This window comes from Podarcis pityusensis (genome assembly GCF_964106645.2).
Source record: "Podarcis pityusensis genome assembly, chromosome: 13".
Taxonomy (NCBI): Eukaryota; Metazoa; Chordata; class Lepidosauria; order Squamata; family Lacertidae; genus Podarcis; species Podarcis pityusensis.
Window position 1 is genome coordinate 36,612,879 of NC_138038.1, and position 21,438 is coordinate 36,634,316.

The window sequence follows — 21,438 nt, forward strand, 5'->3', positions numbered from 1 at the left end:
TGGTTCTATTTTTATCTGTTTGTGGTGTATTTTTGTTTTTTGAATTTGTATTGTTGGATGTGGTTTGTTTGTTTGGGGTTTTTTCTCTCTTTTCCGTTTTTTCTTTTTTCTTTCTCTGCTTTGTCTTTTTCTGTAATTTTAAAAATTTTCAATAAATATCATTTTTAAAAAAAGGAATTGTCAATGGGTCCTTTGCAGGGGTGTGAGCCTCAGCAGGTGCCAAGGGGATTTCCACCACCTCCCACAAACAAACAAACAAGCAAACAAAACAACGGACAACCGCAGTTTGTGCCCTTTCGACACCCTTGAAAGATATGGGGAGGCATGCGCCTTACCCCCCATTAATCTGGAACCCCTCCTGGACACCGGAGCAGCCAAGAGGGAGACTTGCCGGGTTCACTGCAAAACAGGATGTCCAGAGAGCAATGTTTTTGACCTGCATTGCCATAACCAACTGTCAGACTCTTGTACCACTGTACAAGTTTTCTGAAGGCAGATTAGGAGTCTGGCAGTTCATGATTCCAGAGGTTGAGCAAGAGAAAGATATGTTTCAATGTTTCCCTGAAGGGTTTACAGTGCCTATCAGCTTGGCAAATAAAGTTACATCTGTGATTTGCATCTGTTACTTTTCAAACTAAAAAACAATGTAAGTTACATTTGTGATTCTTTTCCATTTCTTTACCAACATAGTTTCAAATACCTATTCTTGGATTACAGTGTAGCTTTGGGAATCAAAGGGATTTTTATTGGTTGCAAAAAATCACAAAGAGAGGGGGAAATAACTTCCAATTCATTTTGTCACCTACTTTCATTTAAAGAGGTGTGTTTCCATTTGCCAGCAGACCAGGAAGAAGAGTCAAGACAACCAAATGTGCATAAACCTGAGGATCTGCAAAACAAAGTACAATGGTACCTCAGGTTAAGTACTTAATTCGTTCCGGAGGTCCGTTCTTAACCTGAAACTGTTCTCTTTTTTTAAAAAAAGGATATTTATTAAAAGTTTAATAGTTACAGAAAAAAGAAAAAAAAACAATAAAAAGTTCACAATACATCAAAAATAAAGGAAAAAAACAAAAAAACAATACAAGAAAACAACAAGAAAAGCAAGAACATTTTAAAAAAAACACATCCAATATCTCTAAATCTCTACCTTTCATTTACTTGTATCATTGACCTCCTCACACCTCCCTTTTTGTATTCTTGTTCAATTAGCTATTTCAGCAAATCCTTTCCATATTTCTTAATTTTTGTTCTATAATTTATCTTAACACAATCTAACCTTAAATTTCCACTTTGACCCATTAACAATCTATTTTTACTTAATTCTTTATAACATTTCTGCTAAGGCCATATAACTTCATTCCAGCATCCTTCTAACATTCATTAATTTTACAATATTTCTGTAAGTAAACTTTAATTTTTTTCCAATCTTCTTCCACCGACTCTTCCCCCTGGTCTCAGATTCTGCCAGTCATTTCCGCCAACTCCATGTAGTCCATCAGCTTCATCTGCCATTCTTCCCGGGTGGGTGGATCTTGTGTCTTCCAGTACTTTGCAATGAGTATTCTTGCTGCTGTTGTAGCATACATGAAGAAAGTTCTATCCTTCCTTGGCACCAATTGGCCGACCATGCCCAGGAGAAAGGCCTCTGGTTTCTTGAGGAAGGTATATTTAAATACTTTTTTCATTTCATTATAAATCATCTCCCAGATGTTCTTAATCCTTGGGCATGTCCACCAAAGGTGAAAGAATGTACCTTCAGTCTCATTACATTTCCAGCATTTATCATCAGGCAAATGGTAGATTTTTGCAAGCTTGACTGGTGTTATGTACCACCTATAAATCATTTTCATTAAATTCTCTCTTAAGGCATTACATGCTGTAAACTTCATACCTGTGGTCCATAACTGTTCCCAGTCAGCCATCATAATGTTATGACCAACATCTTGTGCCCATTTAATCTTAGCAGATTTCACCGTTTCATCCTGAGTATTCCATTTCAACAGCAAGTTATACATTCTTGACAGATTCTTAACTTTAGGGTCTAGCAATTCTGTTTCCAGTTTTGATTTTTCCACCTGGAAACCTAGTTTTTTATCCAAATTATATGCCTCCATTATTTGATAATAGTGGAGCCAGTCTCGCACTCTGTTTTTTAATTTTTCAAAACTCTGCAGTTTTAATCTGTCTCCCTCTTGTTCCAAAATTTCCCAATACTTCGGCCATTTGGCCTCCATACTGAGTTTTTTCTGAGCCTTTGCTTCCATTGATGACAACCATCTCGGGGTTTTATTTTCTAACAAGTCTTTATATCTTATCCAGACATTAAACAGTGCTTTCCTGACAATATGGTTTTTAAACGCTTTGTGTGCTTTAACCTTATACCACAAATAAGCATGCCAACCAAATACATTGTTAAAACCTTCCAAATCCAAGACATCAGTGTTTTCAAGAAGCATCCATTCTCTCAGCCAACAAAAAGCAGCTGATTCATAATAAAGTTTGAGGTCTGGTAGGGCAAATCCACCTCTTTCTTTAGCATCAGTTAATATCTTAAATTTTATACGAGGCTTCTTGCCCTGCCAGACAAATCTGGAGATATCTCTCTGCCACTTCTTGAAGCAGTCCATTTTGTCCAAAATTTGCAATGTTTGAAACAAAAACAGCATTCTTGGCAATACATTCATTTTTATCACAGCAATTCGGCCTAACAACGATAACTTCAAATTTGACCATATTTCTAAATCCTTTTTCACTTCAATCCAACATTTTTCATAGTTATCATTAAATAAATTCACGTTCTTAGCAGTCATGTTAACCCCTAGATATTTCACTTTCTTAACCAGTGTTAATCCTGTCTCCTTCTGAAACTTATCTCTCTCAATCACAGTTAGATTTTTCTCTAAAACCTTAGTTTTCGTCTTGTTCAACTTAAAACCTGCTACCTGACCAAATTCTTGAATCAGTTCCAGTACTCTTTTAGTGCTAGATTCTGGCTCCTGTAGAGTCAATACCAAAGCATCAGCAAATGCTTTCAATTTGTACTGTTTGGCTCCCACTTGTATACCTTTTACCAATTGGTCCCTTCTAATCATATTTAGCAAAACCTCCAGGACCGATATAAAAAGCAATGGAGAGATTGGGCAACCTTGTCGTGTTCCTTTCTCAATCTTAAATTCTTCCGTCACTACGTTATTCACAATTAATTTAGCCTTCTGTTCTGAATAAATTGCACCTATACCATTTCCAAAACCTTGACCAACCCCCATCCCCTGTAGATTCTTCTTCATAAAACTCCAAGAAATGTTGTCAAAGGCTTTCTCCGCATCCACAAATATCAAAACTGCTTTAGTATTGATCTTCACTTGTAGTTTTTCTAAGATATTAATTATATGGGCTAGTCACACTTCTCTGAAGTCTCTCAGCCTCACTCACCTCACAGAGTGTTTGTTGTGGGGGAGGAAGGGAAAGGAGAATGTTAGCCGCTTTGAGACTCCTTCGGGTGGTGATAAAGCGGGATATCAAATGCAAATCCAAACATTCACTCCAATGTATTCGTCAGACCAAAGGGCATCCTCCCCCCCCCCCGGCAGCAAACCATGCCTGATAACAGTAACTAAGGGATGCCCACAATTGCAAATCGATATATATTTGCAACTTGGTATATATTTGCTTGCTGTGCATAATTTATCCTGTTTCTCTTTGCAATGAGGTGGGAGAATGTGGTGTTCATGGCACTGAAATCTTCGACAATCGAAATGCAGTCCTGTCCCCCCAACCACGCTTGCTTCTGAGACATGAGTTGACATTGTTCGTATCAGTTAAGCATGTCCCCAACCTTAAGACTGGAAACTGGCTTTAAAAAAACACGTGCTTAGAATATTTTGCTTTCCATTACAGTAGTTTCAGTGTTTTCTTTAAAAAAATAAATACCCTAGCCCTTAGGGAATATTGGTGGTGTATATCTTATGGGAAATATTGTTTATTTCCCTGTTCATGGGGGGAAATCATGTCCATTTATTTTTCCACATCATTATTCACACTTTTTTCAAAGCAATTCTCACTCCCTCTTCTAAGAGTTTGAAATGAGGTTTCTTTCCCAGATGTAAGAGGCCTCCAAGCTGGTTTAGCAGCTCCCTCTGCAGCTCAAAGGAAGAAAACACTAAAGCTTCATCTGATAATTTCACCCTCCCCTTCCTGCCAAGGTTCCAATTTGTTTCCTGCTTCAGCTCAAAGCAAATCTACTTGATTCCACATGTCAAGATCTGCGCTCCCCCCCCCTTCATTATGCTTTGTGTATGTTTCTGTGTGTTTACTCTGTGCTCTAGTCAAAAACAGAAAGAAGAAGAAAAGGGGGAAAGGTTTGTTCATGTTTCCCTCAACTCCCCTGACCCATCCTGTCTTTCTGCTCTGGGGAAGCTTATACAGTGGTACCTCGAGTTATGTACTTAATTCATTCCGGAGGTCCATTCTTAACCTGAAACTGTTCTTAACCTGAAGCACCACTTTAGCTAATGGGGCCTCCTGCTGCTGCCGCACCGCCGGAGCACAATTTCTGTTCTCATCCTGAAGCAAAGTTCTTAACCCGAGGTACTATTTCTGGGTTAGCGGAGTCTGTAACCTGAAGCATATGTAACCTGAAGCGTATGTAACCCGAGATACCACTGTAAACAAGTAGAGAGCACATACCACCACAAGGCCAAATTTTCCAGTTATGTGCTCAGATGATGTGACCCACCCCCCTTATAATGCTATGCAAACAAACAATGAAAGGAGCACAGACAAGATTATTGGGTTCAGTTAGGCCACATCTTTATTGATTACAGATGTAAGTGAGTTTTGGCTTGGCACTGGGTATTACCAGCCTGTCTTCTCGTCGATTATCAGGGGGCCAAGCCTGCTGAAGGGTTAATCTACCAAAATGCCTTGTGTGCCACATGTTTATCACCTCACGTAGAAGCTTCTTAGTGACCCTTCATCCAACAAATTAAGATATGCAGCACAACCAATACATACAATTAACGAACAAAACAAAGCAAATGGTAAGAATAATGCTTTAACCCCAGTGCAATTATATCATAGCTGCAGAACCTCTCCTGTGATAGGGAAAAAAACTATCCCCATCAGACATAAACAGAAACAAGATATGGAAAATCTGTGGTGCTTAAATAGTGGCTATTCAGCCATGACAGGTTCTTATTTTTCAAAACCATTTTCTCCTGAATAAGAGAGCAGCCTGAAAAAAGAAAAAAGGAATACTAAGCAGGCCTTGCAGCAAGCTCTTTACCAGACCACAGCACCCACCCTCCCAAAAACACACAGAGTCCTATCTAATAAAGTCATACTCACAGCAGACCCATCAAAAACAATGGGCTCAAGTTACGGTACTAATGCCAAATGTAAGCCCTCTGACTGATTGATTGATCGATTATTTAATCTCTATCCCACTTAATATATTAAAAATATGTCTAAACAGTGTACAGAAAACTAAACAACAAACAATTCAAACAAAATATTACAAAAATACAGTTACATATAAAAATGTTACATTGATACAAATTTGCGCGCGCACATACACACACACACACACACACTCACACACACACACATTCATCATCCCTCTCAGCCTCCGGGCTCTCTCCCAGGGCCCAAGAAACTCTCAGCTAACCCACAAAAGTCTCACAACGAGAAGGGTTCATGGAAACAGCAGGCATCACCTGAGTCTCTCACTCTAGACTTGCTTTTAATGGGCAGGCCCGAAGTGAATGGTCCTTCCTCAGGCTCCCCACGGCTGTGTCCTATTCAGCTGCACTCTCCACCCTCAATTCCAGATGCAGCAGGTTTGATTGCAATGGATCTGCTCTGGAGCATATTTTCACTTCCAGTGTCCTCGTCCTTCAAGCATCTGATTTATGTGAAATTCTCCAGGTTGGCTTAAGATTGCCCAACTTGCCACCCCAGCTCTTCATTTCAGACCATCGCCAACCCTCTCTCACAGACATCTAGCTTCCACCAACTAACTGTCCTTCTTTCCAGCTCCTTTATATCAGAAACCTCATGCAAAAGCTTTCTAACTCCTTTTAATCAATAGCTGGGCCTTTGTGATTCTCACCAATATAAGATGATGGAGAGCACAGGCGTCATGGCAGATCACCATTAGTGTCCACAAGATCCAGTTCCAGCTCGAAGGTCCTCAACCCTTGCAGTTTAGTGCTGTTTTCTGTGTGCCAGCCCAGATTGCATCTGAAGCTACAGGAAACTGAGGGGAGCAGCATCTCTGACACCCAATACCTCATGACTCTCGGAGACTCTCAGTCTGCTTTAAACATCTCTGGCGGTCAGATAGTGCTTCATGTACAAAGTCTACTTATGCACTAAATATTTTATTTTTATTTTTTTGCAAAGCATAAATTGGTAGGAATGCACAAAATACAGATTTAAGTACTATGCTAGAAAAGATATGCACGAATAAAGTTCATGTATGCACACAGAAACATCAAAAGGAACCATCTTGTTCCATTTGAAAAAATGCAAAATAAGATTAGTTGTTATTATTATATTTATTTATACCCCCTTTCCCCTGGCAATGGCTCAAGACAGCTTACAGATAAAAATAAGAACACCTAAAAACATAGGAGGGGGAAGCAATCATTAAAAGAATTAAAACTATATATAGTCAAAATCCACAAACTGGACAAAATCTTTATTGGGACCAGCCAAAAAACACAAAAATGTTATCCATAACTTTTAAACTTTAAATATCTTACACAAAGCAAAGGATGGGGAGCAGGTGGGGAATATGAAAATTAGGCTGGGCATTTGCCTGGCGGTTTAGCACTTTATAAATTATCTAATATACCAACACAAATAGAAACCACAAGATTGTAGCCTTTATATAAGGGATTATTATAACTGAATGGAAAGGAATGGAAATTATTAAAAATTTTGAACGCAGAAAAAAATGTAGAAGAATGAACTCATCAACTCTAGCATGCGAGGGGGCCAGTTTAATGAAATTGTATAATTTGACATTTTAATAATTGGCACTGATAATTGTATTAATTGAATAAAATTGGTATTGTTATAAGGAAGCTGCAATTGGAACAATATTGGAAAGTTGATTAATTTATTTATTTTTTAAAGAAATTAAAGTTTGCCTTGTAACCCAAAAAATGTCCCAAACCTTAAATGGAACCTCTCTCTGGTAGAAAGAGAGCAGAAATAAAGGGGAACATGATGGGCCTCAAACAAGCTGCATGGGCCTGATTCTATGGCATGATCACCATTGATTTCAGCAGTTTACTAATGAGTGAACAAGACTTTTTCTTTCTTTCTTTCTTTCTCTTTCTTTCTTTCTTTCTTTCTTTCTTTCTTTCTTTCTCTCTCTCTCTCTCTCTTTCTCTCTTTCCCTCTGTCTTGTGCTCTTGAAGTTCTGTTCCTGGAAAAGGAGAGAGAGGAAGAAGAGATGATGTCACAATGAAGGGGAGAGAGGTCTGGGAGTGACTGCCTCCGTTATAAGAAAATGGGAACACCAGCCATTCACTCACCTACTCACATAACAAGCACTACAGGCAAAAATAGGTGGGCCATTATACTGAAAACTAGGTAAGTTCTGGGGAGGAAGCTAATAGAGACAGCCCGGCGTGTGCCCCAAAAGTCACAGACACAGTACTGAGTGTCGCTCAGATAATCGTCTAATGATTTCGCATTTTTGCTCAGATTCCAGCACTCCTTATTTCCATTCCATCCACGGGAGAGGAAGTGAGCAGTTATTTCTCAGGTTTCTAAACCGCAAGGGCAGCAACAACCCCAGTACTGTTGGCTCCTTGCTACATACGTTCTTCCCACTTTGAAATGTAAAAGGTGAAGAGCTGAGTTAGTTAAGACGACCACAGCATCCATCCAACCCAAGTCCTTGTAGGGAACCTCCCAAGATGCTACCTTGAAAAATCCTGTACAGTGGTACCTCGGGTTACACATGCTTCAGGTTACATACGCTTCAGGTTACAGACTCCACTAACCCAGAAATAGTGCTTCAGGTTAAGAGCTTTGCTTCAGGATGAGAACAGAAATCGTGCTCCGGCAGCGCGGCGGCAGCAGGAGGCCCCATTAGCTAAAGTGATACCTCAGGTTAAGAACAGTTTCAGGTTAAGAACGGACCTCCAGAATGAATTAAGTACTTAACCCGAGGTACCACTGTATGTACACATTGATTCAAGCACTTACACATTTGCCAAAGATGACTGAAACCAGTTTGTAAGAGTCAAGGACAATGAACTTACTCATGGGATGGCAGTGAGCTCAGTGGGACCTCCGTGTAGGGTGTTCTGACCTGATACTGTCTGCCATTCATTTCTCATGCTGTGAAATTGTGGAGAGGACCTTTCGACAAGGGACCAACTTGCTTGGTTTTCCTGTGATAGTTGGCCTTTCTCCTGCTGCAGAGGCTGCTGCGTCACATTTTGATAATCCGTATTGTAAGTGGGAAGGTTCGCATACACAGCCTGATCTTGAAGTTCTTCTGAAGAAATTTCTGCATGGCTTCTAGGGCCTACTTCCCTGCCATCATCTCTCCTAACTTGGACATAAACATGGAATCGAAAATATATATAATGATGCCACTTGCACAAACAGTTGTCGCTTGCTGGGACTAACTGGCTACTAGAACATATGAAGCAATTCTGTTATGCTGTCTGTGTGACTCTAAGACAAGACAAACAAGAACAAACAGCAGAAGTAGGCAAGAATAGGTGAATGCATGGATGGACACCTCAGTACTGCTACAGTCCGCTTGTGTCTGACTCTCAGTTTTGTGCAGGGGAGGAACATACTGTTAGCTACATGGCTGAGTATAGAAGTGCAAGAGTATAGAAATATAAGCATGGTGTTACCAGACCCGTTTGTGCTTTCTGTACACCTGAATTTGTAACTTATGTGCATATTCAAAGACTCTTACTTAGGGGGTGTCTACTGGAGTCAACAGCATGCCACAAATCTTAATGCAGTGGGGGGAAATTAATTTAGAATAACCATTTACACCTTGCTTTATTTAAGGGAATTAGCATTAAGCAACAAGGTTTGGTGTGCTATAACTTGCTTGTTAAAGGGAATTAAGAGAAATGAAAAACATCAGTAACCATGGTTGTTTGTTCACACAGAACAGTGGACAAAGAGTAAGAAGTATTCAAGTACCAGTGCAGGATAATCAAGAGACAAGTTACCATATTTTTTGCTCCATAAGACACACCTGACCATAAGACACACTTAGTTTTTAGAGGGGGAATGCAAGGGGAAAAATATTCTTTAAAGGAAGCGCTGAGCAGAGCCTGTATGCATCCCAGGCTCTGTTCAGCGCTCCCTTTCACGAGCCGCGCGGAGTGTGTGTGCGGCGCTTGCAGGCTTTTCCCCGAGGAGGGAGAAGGGCAGCCCGTCACTGACTATCTGGGATAGCCACGCAGCCTGCATTCACTCCATAAGACGCACACACATTTCCCCTTACTTTTTAGAAGGGAAAAAGTGTGTCTTATAGAGCGAAAATTACCGCACTTAGTGCCCCCATCACCACATCAAGCATATCTTGCTATCTGCTGTTCACCTTTGGAGGCAAGTCCTGGCAACAGTACAATAGCAGAGGCCTTATCAGCTTTGATATTCAGGTCTAAGATTGGTGGGTCAGTATTGGTGAGTCAACTTTGTCCCTCCTGAGCCCCAATAAATGGTGCACAGTCAGCTCTGATGTTTTGAGTATCTTTATCAAGCTTCCTCAACCTTGGCCCTCCAGATGTTTTTGGCCTACAACTCCCATGATCCCTAGCTAGCAGGACTAGTGGTCAGGGATGATGGGAATTGTAGTCTCAAAACATCTTGGACGGCCAAGGTTGAGGAAGCCTGATCTTTATCATTCAATTTGTTAAAGTTGTATCATGAACACAAGCCCTGTCCCCAACAACGCTACTTACGGTCAGTATTTTCCACCCTGTTAGATCTTGATACTATGAAGGTGTGTTCACCACTAAGCAAGAGAGGCAAAGAAGAACTTATTACAAAGGATCATCTGGACACCCAGTACTTACAGTCTTTATTCACTCACTAATCCCTTCACTCTAAACCAGAAAACATTTTCCGACTTTAAGAAAACCTAGTTATTCAGGGTCCCAAGCACACGCCATCAACACAATTCAGCCTGCTCATTTCCAAAGGAAACCAAAATACCCTAGATCCCAGTATTTCCTATTCTCACTTCCCCAAGCTAACCTACCAACCACAGTCCTGGAGAACCTGGAGGTTGTTGCTCACATTTCATAAGCCACACTTAACATAGCATTTGATGCAAAGTATAAGGGAACTCGGGGTGTGGGTGGCGCTGTGGTCTAAACAACAGAGCCTAGGGCTTGCCAATTAGAAGGTTGGCAGTTTGAATCCCCACAATGGGGTGAGCTCCCGTTGCTCGGTCCCTGCTCCTGCCAACCTAGCAATTCGAAAGCATGTCAAAGTGCAAGTAGATAAATAGGTACCACTCCAGTGGGAAGGTAAACAGCGTTTCTGTGCACTGCTCTGTTTCGCCAGAAGTGGCTTAGTCATGCTGGCCACATGACCCCGAAGCTGTCTTCGGACAAACGCTGGCTCCCTCAGCCAGTAAAACGAGATGCGCACCGCAACCCCAGAGTCGGCCACAACTGAACTTAACGGTGAGGGGTCCCTTTACCTTTACCTATAAGGGAACTCAGGAGGCCCCACTCTCCACCTAGACCGCAGCAGGAAACCTCTGCACTCAAGTATTGTACCTCCCTACGTGGCATTCAGATGGAGTGCAAATAACAGCAATTGTTCTGCATTCTGACAACTCTTTCTCTCGCAAGCTCAGAACAACATTCCAGCATCCTTCAATCCAGTGCAGTGTAAGAGGAACAGTTGAGATCACTTACCTGTTTTGTCTTACTACTGTAAAAGAAGAAGAAGACAAATCAGTTGGAAGATGGTGCTCTCTCAAACCCATAAATAATCAAAACAACCTATCTCAATTCAGAATGTGCTAGGTGTTTCCTTTTTCAGACAATTCATGGGAAGCACCTAGAATTTACCGTATTTTAAGAGTTTTGTAAAAAGAAATCAAGCGCAGGGACGATCTTCCACCAGTTTCTCTCTTCCTCTTTCCCCACCCTGACACTTTTCCAAACTTATTAGGTCAGGGATGAGAAACCAGTGGCCCTCCTGATATTTTTTACTTTATCAGCCCCAGCTGACATAATCAGTAGTCAGGGATGAAGATAGGTTTAGTCCACAATATCTGGAGGGCTGCAGCTTTCCTATCCCAGCAAATAGATAGATAGGATGAAGGACTAGGCAAGATATCACTAGGAACCTCAGACCACCCAGAGAATTTATGGCCAAGAGCTTTTAAATCCCCTTCTCGCCTGGGTCATACTTACACACTCCTATTTTGTAACAAAGAAAGGCCCCAGCTGACAGAAAGAGGAAGAGCAGAACCACATATATTACTGAGAGATTTGGACTGATTTGAGCATCATCTGTTAAAAAAAAAAGCAGTTAGAGAAGAGGGAAGAGGCTGCCTCCTTGAGAACCTCCCACTCAAGCCTCCACCACCATCACATTCAGAGATTGCTCTGAGCGTCTGGAGGACCCTTGGGCAAGATTCCTTCAGTGAACTCACTTGTGGAAGGGATGTATCTCCTCCTTGCTTGCAGCCCCTCTGCCCATTCACATGCCCCTACACTCTTGACCCAGCTGACACAGACACCCAGAGGGGAAACAGAAGGCAGGTTAAGGATGCTGCTCCCTCTAATCACTCTTGGCACTCCTTGCATGCTCAGAGAAGGAAGGTGAACCATACAGTGACAAGAAAGAGCAGCCAGGACATGAGGCTCCAGGAGCTGTCGGTGTCGTGGAAATTCTACTCAATGTTAATCCAGAGTAGATTCCAATGTATAGTTAGCAGAGTAAAAACCTAAGCACGTTGCAACAGACTTCAATTTGGAATAACTTATAATAAGTCTAAACCTTAACGCTAAGCATACTATGTACAGAACAGCACACCAGAAGGAAAAGAAAGAGAAAGAGAAAGAGAAAGTGTGGAACTCAGGCTCCTGCTGGCCCATTATTACAGTCAGCATGACCTTGACAGAAGAGATAACAGAATCAATTTAAACCAGCTGTACTCAGCTTCTCTGAAGGAATAACCTAGACACCATGAACCTTCTGCTTGCTTCTTTCACACAGCTTCCAGAACCCTCTTGAATGAAGTAGAATAGGAAAGATCTCTGCACTTCTACACTTTCTGTACTAAGAAATACAAACTGACAGTCAATGGGTCCTCTGCAGAGGTGTGGGCCTCAGCATGTGCCCAGCAATGCCTAACTCTAATGCCAGCCCTGACTGGCACAGTCAACTGTCAAGGAAGATGGAAATTGTTGTCCAACAATTTCTGGATAGCCAAGATTGGGGGGGGGGGGCTGATTGGCATGGGGCTTTCTCAGTACACCACTGGCCAACCATAGTTTAAAGATGTGTTTAATATGCATAAAGTATAATGTTTGAATGTATTGTTTTTAAAATGCTATGCAGAGAGATTGGCATAAGGTTTCACTCTAGCAAACACAGCAGAAAAGGCTAGATGTTTCAGTTTCTTTCTTTAAGCTAACATCACTGGAAACCCAAGAGCTCTTACAGAAGACAAAACCTGAGAACTCAGCTTCTTTGTCAGTGATGGATCCAGCAGCAACCGCAATAGTGGCTAAGTTCCATGAAGATGGAACAAGAAAGTTGCTTAGGAGAGAGAGAGAGAGAGAGAGAGAGAGAGAGAGAGAGAGAGTTTATTGACCTGCATTAAGGACTTACAGACGAGGCTGCACTGCTTGCATGTTTCAGAGCAATGTGTTCCTTTGTATCTTGCAATGTCTATTTGTAACTATTTTATTTGTACTTATTTATTTGCAACTATTTGTAACTATTTTTCCTGGAAAGTTTTGAAATTCATTCTTCCGTTTGAGAGCAAATTCATTTCTACTCTATGCAAGGTCCAGATCAGGGATTTCGCTTGCAGCAACTTTAATATAATGCAAGACATGCCTGCTTTTTGGTTAAAAACAACCCCCCCCCCAAAAAAAACCAAGCAAAGTGCAGTGGTACCTCTGGTTACACACTTAATTCATTCTGGAGGTCCGTTCTTAACCTGAAACCGTTCTTAACCTGAGGCATCACTTCAGCTAATGGGGCCTCCGGCTGCCACCACGCGATTTCTGTTCTCATCCTGAGATAAAGTTCTTAACCCGAGGTACTACTTCTGGGTTAGCGGAGTCTGTAACCCGAAGTTTTGTAACCCAAGGTGTTTGTAACCTGAGGTACCACTGTAGTGAGAAGGAGAAAAACAGTAAAACAAATACTGTACCTGATACCAAAAGCTCCACCCAATTGCTGCATTTTGACACCAGAAATGGACTTCTTGATTGTGCCCAGCTGCAGCAATAGTTTCCTTTGCCCTCCAAAGTAATTTTCCTGAGGTAAAATTCGGTCACAAGTGCATTAGAATCCTGAACCGTTTTTGTTGACTTTCCAGCCTTATGGAGAAAGACCAAGGCAGGTGCCTCTGGAAAGGCACACGTGATTCTGATATTTTCCCCAACCTTCAAAGGCCTCGTTGGTGAGATGGAAATGGTAGGTCTGAGTAACTGTGGATCTGGGCAGAAAAGGAAACAGAAAGTGAGGTGCCAACTACTGTAGGTCTGGGTCTTGTCCTCTTCCACATGGCAGGGACCTGCATTAGGGGTTTAGCTTCTTTGCTGTAAAGCAGGGATTAGGCACCGGTGGGCCTCCAGGTACTGTTAGACGCCCAATGCCCATCAGTTCCCGTCAGCATGGCCAGCAGTCGGAGATGGTGGGAGTCATAGTTCAATCATACTTGGAGGCCAGTAGGGGCTCCTGAATCCCTGCAGTTAAGCCAAATCTCTGTTAAAACGAAGATGGGCTTTAAACATTGAACTGAACTGAACTATAACATGGAGGATTTCAACTCTGAAAGTTTGAAATGGTTCGAGGAGAAGCAGCTCAGCACACAAGAAAAAAAATGCTTAGGATGCTGATGGAGATTTCACAAAAAGCCTTCAACAACTGGGCTCTGCCAGTGGCTGTAGAACAAGCGGGGGGGGGGTGCTTAGCACCACAAGAGAAGAAGAAGAAAACCTCTCCCCCCTTCTCTCTGCCTCTCCCTGAAAGTCTCCCTCACAGATTCTGGCCAGCTAACTTAATTTCCCCAAGAGCAAGTGATAAGGAGATATACCCTATATTCAGTTCTGACAAAGTATCCAAATGTCAATAATATCCATCTTTATTTAGGAGCCTATACCCCCACTTTTGAAAGAAATTTTTTATAAAAGCATTCACAAAGTGGCCTATACAGTTCTTATTGTGGAAGCCTGTCTATTTCAAGAGTAACTGTGTTTGTGAAAAAAATTCCCCAGTCTGGGAATATTTATTTGCCTCGAACCTGTTGGCAGATCAGCCCATTTACCAGAACTCTGTGCACTGGCCTGGAATGGACTTGAGAAAGTCCATTCAGAACCAGGGTTATTGCTGGCTAAGCTGGCCTGGTTCCGGCATAGGGAAAACAAGTGATGTGATGTCCTAACTAATGCTAGGTGGCTAGGTCACAGGTGGCTAGGTCACAGATCCAAACTGAATGGATCCCCCCCTCTGTGATTGGGGCCCCAGCATTTTAGGGAGTCATTCATCCAGAAACAGGGAGGAGATTCCAGAACAGTCGTATATAAGTGGGTGTGGCACTCTGAACATGCGCAGCTTCAGCCGGAAGTGCCAATAAAAGAAGAACTCTCGTTTTTGCTTTTTGTAGAGGGCTGACCAACAAATGCTATCTGCAAACTGCTACGTCATGGCTGCCGATAGACGTTGTTGCTAAAAAGAAAGAGGGGACTGAAACTTAAGTATGTAGTAGCAGCTATTGCTATAATGATTGTAAATAGTGCTACCGTGATGTGTTTATGACCAGCCAGGCAATAAATCACTTGACTGAGTTTTACGGCGTCTGTGAGTGTTTCATCTCAAAGTGTAACTTCAGTTGCCGACACTGCTTCCTGAAACTCTGCTTAATGGATGAAAGCTTCTAACGAGGTGCCTACACACGAGTATTCTCACACAGTGAAAGTGTGATGGACCTTTAATACAGCAGTCTCCCAGAACATCCCTTTTTTGGAAATTATGCCAGTTTAAAATCCACCAAGTTCACCTCGGCCTCCTGGCTGAGGTGGATTGGGGAAGATACATAGGCATATCTGTAACTGAGATGAGGATGTGAAGAGATGCCTGAATAGGCTAGCTTCTTGGGAACTTCCAGGCTCAGTCAGAGAGCTACTGGATCCTAACCCTGCTCATCCAAATGATTTTCAGGTTGGTTCCTGGAAAGGTTAGCGGGGGCACTGGAAAGAAAAAATAAAGATGGCTGCCCAAATAGGTACATAGGGGCACCTGTTCCTTCCCCCTACATATATCCATTATGGGGCGATAAGTCATAATGTAGTGCCACGCCCAGGGGCTCTTTACTCAAACATTTTGATAAAGAGCCAGAAGCACTGTACTTTCTAGCTGCTTCACACAAAATAATTTTCTTTTCATTCGTAATAATTGTTGTAATGGCTCATGCATTCATCAGCCAGAATTATCTTCCATGCAAATGTCTGCAGTCCCAAGAAAATTACAACTCAGCCATGATCATTGCCCTCAGCCCAACTTTTCTGGGAAGTTTTTCTTGTTTCCTTTTGTTACTGTACTCCAGCCCAAAGACTCCACAACACTCGGTTTATGCAAAATGATCCCTCTGAAACTCAGCAGGTGTCCCCTCTCTCTCTTTCTCTCACACAGCAAGTTAGGCGTATGTAAATTATTCCTCATTTCCTCCAATGCAGAACTGGCTCCTCAAACACACACACACACACACACACACACACACACACACAAAACACCCCACTGATCGCTCCCTACAGTTGCCCTTTCCAAAGAGCTCCCCAGTTATATTCTAAAAACCAAGCAAACTCTCCAGCTAAACTCCAAAACTTAAGGCTTGTGGTTGAGATGAGTGCATGTGGAGTCAGCCTCTTTACCTGTTAACAGCAACTCCACAGGGTTACTTGGCTCAGACAGGAGATATGGTTGCCTCACTGAGGTGTAACTGCAGCTGTATCTTCCTGCATCCTTCTTGCTCACATCACTGATGGGGAACATGTTCATGTCACTGTGTATTGACCAGTCCCGAGAGTCATCCTTTTGCAGATAAGACCTTTTCACTTCTTCTTGAGTTCCACAACGCATAGTGACTCTCTGTCCGATGGTGATTTCTTCCATAGGTTCCAGAGACAGGACTGGTTTGGGGAAGCTGGGATCTGAGTAAAGAAATACAACAGACATTGAAGGCCCTTAAGAAGGAAGGTTTGCAGCCAAGATGGCATTGCTTCCAGACATGTTCAAATTCTGCCTTGGGCTTCTTTAGGAAGATGGATGGGATATAAATTGAAAGAATTAATAGTAATGAATAAATCCCAACATCTCGCTCTTTGGAAATTAAGTGTTGCCAGTATACCCTGTTTCCCTTCTATAGAAAATAGTTGCCTTGATCCCATTTGCAAACAAAACCCACAAGATGCAAACCAGTGTTGTACTCTAGCTTGCCTGAGATGATGATGAAGAAGAAGTAGAAGAAGAAGAAGTACGTACTACAAATTTCATGGGGGTTGAATTAAGAACTCTTAGAATATACTCCCCTGAATGTTATTTGTGATTTAGCTCCCATGTCCTTTAATCTTGCACTGGCAGAATCCGAGACCAGGGAGAAGAGTCGGTGAAAGAAGACTGGAAGAAATTTAAAGACTATTTACAGAAATATTGTAAAATTAATGAACTTTAGAAGGATGTTAGATAGAAACTAAGTGGTTTCCAGCTGCATTGCTTTAAGAGATATGAAAAAAGGTTTACAAATGGGTAAAAGCTTAATGGTAAGGATTTGCTGAACTAACAAACCAAACTGGAATACAAAAAAGGGAGGTATGAGGAGGTCCGGGGAAATAAGGCTAGGGAAGGTATATTATGGAAAGTTAATGTGTTTTTAACTGTATTTTGTATGTTTTCCCTTATTTTTCTTTTTTTTTGTTATATTTTAAAAATCTTATTCTTTTTTTTTTTGTATTTTGTACTTTCTTGTATTTCTATTTTTTTGTTCTTGTATTTGTTGAAACTTTAATAAATATCATATAAAAAAATAATAATCTTGCACTCAGCGCCTGTCCACTAATGAGGAAGGCTGAGGCAGCTGAAACCCCAAGCAGCAGCCCTCGCAGGGGCACCCTCCCACTGGTAGAGACGTGGTGGTGATCTAGCAAGATCTCACCAAAATCTTGCAAGATCTGTGTGCTCTGTGACTTCTTGCAAATGCTCTCAAGAGCTCAATGGAACCCGCTGTCATCATTGCTGATTCACAGACCTGGCCACACAACCCATGAAAGGGAGGCTTCAGGGTAGCTTCGGCAAGAGAGTGCCAACTTTCCATTTTGCCTCAGGCGGTGAAACGAGGTAGGCTGCCTCTACCTGCGTTAATGGGTGAGACATCACTCATCTGAACACTATTCGTGGCGAAGCTCCAATGTCCTTTAATCTTGCATTAATGGGATTGGTTGTGCTCAGCTACACAGGATCATCAATATTGGAGCAGGAGCGGGATGGATGCACTTTTGCAAGGAGGAGAAGAAGAAGAAGAAGAAGAAGAAGAAGAAGAAGAAGAAGAAGGGGAGGGGGAGGAGGGGGAGAAGGAGGAGTTTGGACTTGATATCCCACCTTTCACTCCCCTTAAGGAGTCTCAAAGTGGTTAACAATCTCCTTTCCCTTCCTTCCCCACAACAAACACTCTGTGAGGCGAGTGGGGCTGAGAGACTTCAGAGAAGTGTGACTAGCCCAAGGTCACCCAGCAGCTGCATGTGGAGGAGCGGAGAAGCGAACCCAGTTCACCACATTACGAGTCTACCGCTCTTAACCACTACACCACACTGGCTCTCCACAATTTGAGATGTTTTAATGGTACAGTAACACCTGAACCTAATACTATATGATCCATTGTTCCCTTTGTGCAACTCATCAAAGCAGGGTCAGGAACTAGTGAACGGCCTCAGGATGCTCTTCTGGGATGTTGAGCAGAGTCTCTTACCTCTTATCAGCAGCTCAAATGGATCTGTGACTTGCCTGATCCCACCAAAATTGTACAAGCATTTGTAGATCCCTGCATCCGTTGTGCTCCTAATAGTGATTTGGAAAATAACGTGTTGTCCAAAATGATCTCTGGAGAAGCCTATGACCCTTCCATCCTTCTCCAAAGAGACATATGTTACCACATGACGTATGGTGCATGTGATGGTGACATTGTCTCCAAGTGAGGCTGCCAACGTAGAATACACAGAGCTGCAGGAATCAGGATGGATCACAGTGGATTAACAAGGAAACAAAAAGAAAATCATGTGTAGACAAGTGGGGAAAGACATTGCAGGTGATATCAAAGCTGAAACCATTTAACATCATAAATGGCCAAACAGTTTTTTCAGAATATCTGTATTTCTATTTAGGTTTTTAAAAATGAAAAATATGTTTCATGTTATTTGTTTAATTTTGACACATGCCCTGGCTGTTCCCCTCAAGAGCTTTTGACAGCCTCTATCTGGCTCCCAGGAAGTCTTATAATCATCACCCCTCTTACAGCAAACTCAAGTGGTGAGTGCTGACAGAAATGGAACTAAAATGAGGCCAATGAGAAACAAATGGTATATATCAGCACATTAGAGGAACCCCTGGGGTTTGGAGATGTATAACTTTAAAACCTTGGTGGGAAAGTCCCCTGGAGACTGAGCATATTCAAAAAGAAAATTTGGATGAGGATAAATGGTGCATTCTAGAATAAGGTATGGCTGGCAAGTAGAAGCAATCATTGTATACAGCTGTTCACCCTGACTTTTGTCCCTTGATATATATATATTTTACGACCCACCTTGTTTTAGTAATTTGTTTAAAACTGTTTTTAATGTGTTTTGATGGTTGCAGCCCTCCTTGGGAACTTTCAGAACCCAGCTGGGGGAACTACCCTTCCATTGACCCAGAAGCAAAGTTCTAAATCAGAAAGGAAAAGGGGCTCCCACTGACTGCATGAGGCACTCGACACATTAAATCAAAATATGGCTCTTCACAGGCCATCACTCGGCATTAAAGCACTTTAACCAAGAAGCAAGCCGGACAAACATACAATCACCCCTCCAAAAAATATTGAATTCTAGAGTCACCTGCACTGTTTTTAATGGTTTGTTTGTGTTCTGATTATTTTAAATTATTATTTAAAAAATAAACAGAAAACTGTCTTTCAAAATTCTGTTTGCTGTTAAGCTAACACAAGTAAAAGATTAAATTCTGGGACCTCGAGATAATATCTACCATATTGGCCCAAATATAAGCCGCTTCCTTAAAATTCCGCAGGCACTCACACATGTTCCGTTTTACCGTATGTCTGTTTCAGCAGCGATATCGTAAAAGCCCATTTTTGCAAGGTCGCAAATTTAAGCTGCACTTTAACTTTTCAGAGTCAGAATGTGGGCGGGGGGGGGAGTGTGACTTATATTCGGGTCAGAAGGGTCTCCTTCTGTTCCTTCTCCAGCTTCGCTGAAGGGCGCTGCGCCTTCTCCCTCTCTGCGCAGCACCTTTCCTGTGAAGGAGGGGCGCTGCTCAGAGAGAGAGAAGGCGCAGTGCCCCTTCAGCGACGCGTCTGTCCTGGCTTCTGCTTTAGCCCTGCGCAGCCTCTTTGGGCAGGGGGAGTGTCAGGGCTGCCTTCATCCCGCTGCCCTGAAGAAGCTTGGCGCGGTTACCCCAGAAGCCAGAACAGCCACACGGTATCCCAGAAGCCAGATCCCTCTTGCTGTTCTGGCTTCTGGGGTTCAGAATAATTTTTTCTTGTTTTCCGCCTCCCAAAACTAGGTGCGCCCTATGGTCCGGTGCGCCCTATGGTGCAAAAAATACGGTACCTGAAAGGGTCAGGGGCCTTGGTGCACAACTAAGTTAACCACTATCCTTATCCCAAACTCTGCTTCTGCATTACCCTTGAACCTTGCCTTCAAACACAATTTAGGTAAAGAGAATGCAAGCAAAATTAAACCCTCCTTTGCACTGATTTTGTTGTTGTTGTTTAGTCATGTCCGACTCTTCATGACCCCATGGACCAGAGCATGCCAGGCACTCCTGTCTTCCACTGCCTCCCGCAGTTTGCTCAAACTCATGTTGGTACCTTCGAGAACACTGTCCAACCATCTCGTCCTCTGTCGTCCCCTTCTCCTTGTGCCCTCCATCTTTCCCAACATCAGGGTCTTTTCCAGGGAGTCTTCTCTTCTCATGAGGTGGCCAAAGTACTGGAGTCTCAGCCTCACAATCTGTCCTTCCAGTGAGCACTCAGGGCTGATTTCCTTCAGAATGGAGAGGTTTGATCTTCTTGCAGTCCATGGGACTCTCAAGATTCTCTTCCAGCACCATAATTCAAAAGCATCAATTCTTCAGTGATCAGCCTTCTTTATGGTCCAGCTCTCACTTCCATACATCACTACTGGGAAAACCATAGCTTTAACTATTCGGACCTTTGTTGGCAAGGTGATGTCTCTGCTTTTTAAGATGCTGTTGACCCCTTTTCACATCATGAGAAGTGACTTACCCTCCATTTAGCAGTTGGCACAGCAACATCATGACAAGCGTGGGGGGGGGGGGAGAGATGGCAGCTTCTCAACCAACAAAATGGCTACATTGCAAAGCAGCTTTCACTGTGTCAATGGTTACATACTAAATGATGGGTATCCCATATCTCACAGTCGCAGTGTGAAACGGGGTTGTATGAATCAAAGCGTCCACTCCACTGTGGAAGATCTGGTATGTTTAAATGGCAACATTCACTAATACCACTCCACTATGACATATTCTTACCTTTCATATCCATTTCCTCCTGAAGCAGGAAGCAGCCTGAAAAAATAAGAAGCCATTAGAAAACAGGACTCACAACAAGAAGATTCCTGCTGGACCACAGCACCCACTTCCCCTAAAGGCTCTCCCCACACATATATACAAACAATCAGGGCTTGACTGAGACCAGGCTCTGGAAGATATTTTCATAGTCTAGGTTCTTCACCTGAAATCCACGTGAAATAGAATTTGTGAGCCCCCGAGCATGTGAAGAGTCCACAGTCCCATTCTCTTCATCAATAAGCAATGGCCTATATTGTCCATCCAAATTGGATTAATATAGAGTTGAGGATTTGCAGGGCAAATGGCATAATTTATAGGCACAACCCTTCATTTCAGATAGTAACCCTGCCTCTCTCACACACATACCCACACAGTTGTGTTGGTAAA

General features: G+C 42.4%; 1 protein-coding gene across 1 annotated transcript in view; it reads right to left on the reverse strand.

Moving 5' to 3' along the window:
- Nucleotides 1–6,308, reverse strand: part of LOC308460881 (T-cell-interacting, activating receptor on myeloid cells protein 1-like) — a gene marked incomplete at its 3' end in the record, with an annotated part of 68,762 nt that extends 62,454 nt beyond the window's left edge. Inside the window, exon 1 of the mRNA XM_080977414.1 lies at nt 6,113–6,308. Coding sequence (XP_080833540.1) covers nt 6,113–6,144 — 32 coding nt within the window. The 5' untranslated portion in view covers nt 6,145–6,308. The remainder of the gene's footprint in view (nt 1–6,112) is intronic.
- Between the last annotated feature and the right edge of the window lie 15,130 nt (nt 6,309–21,438).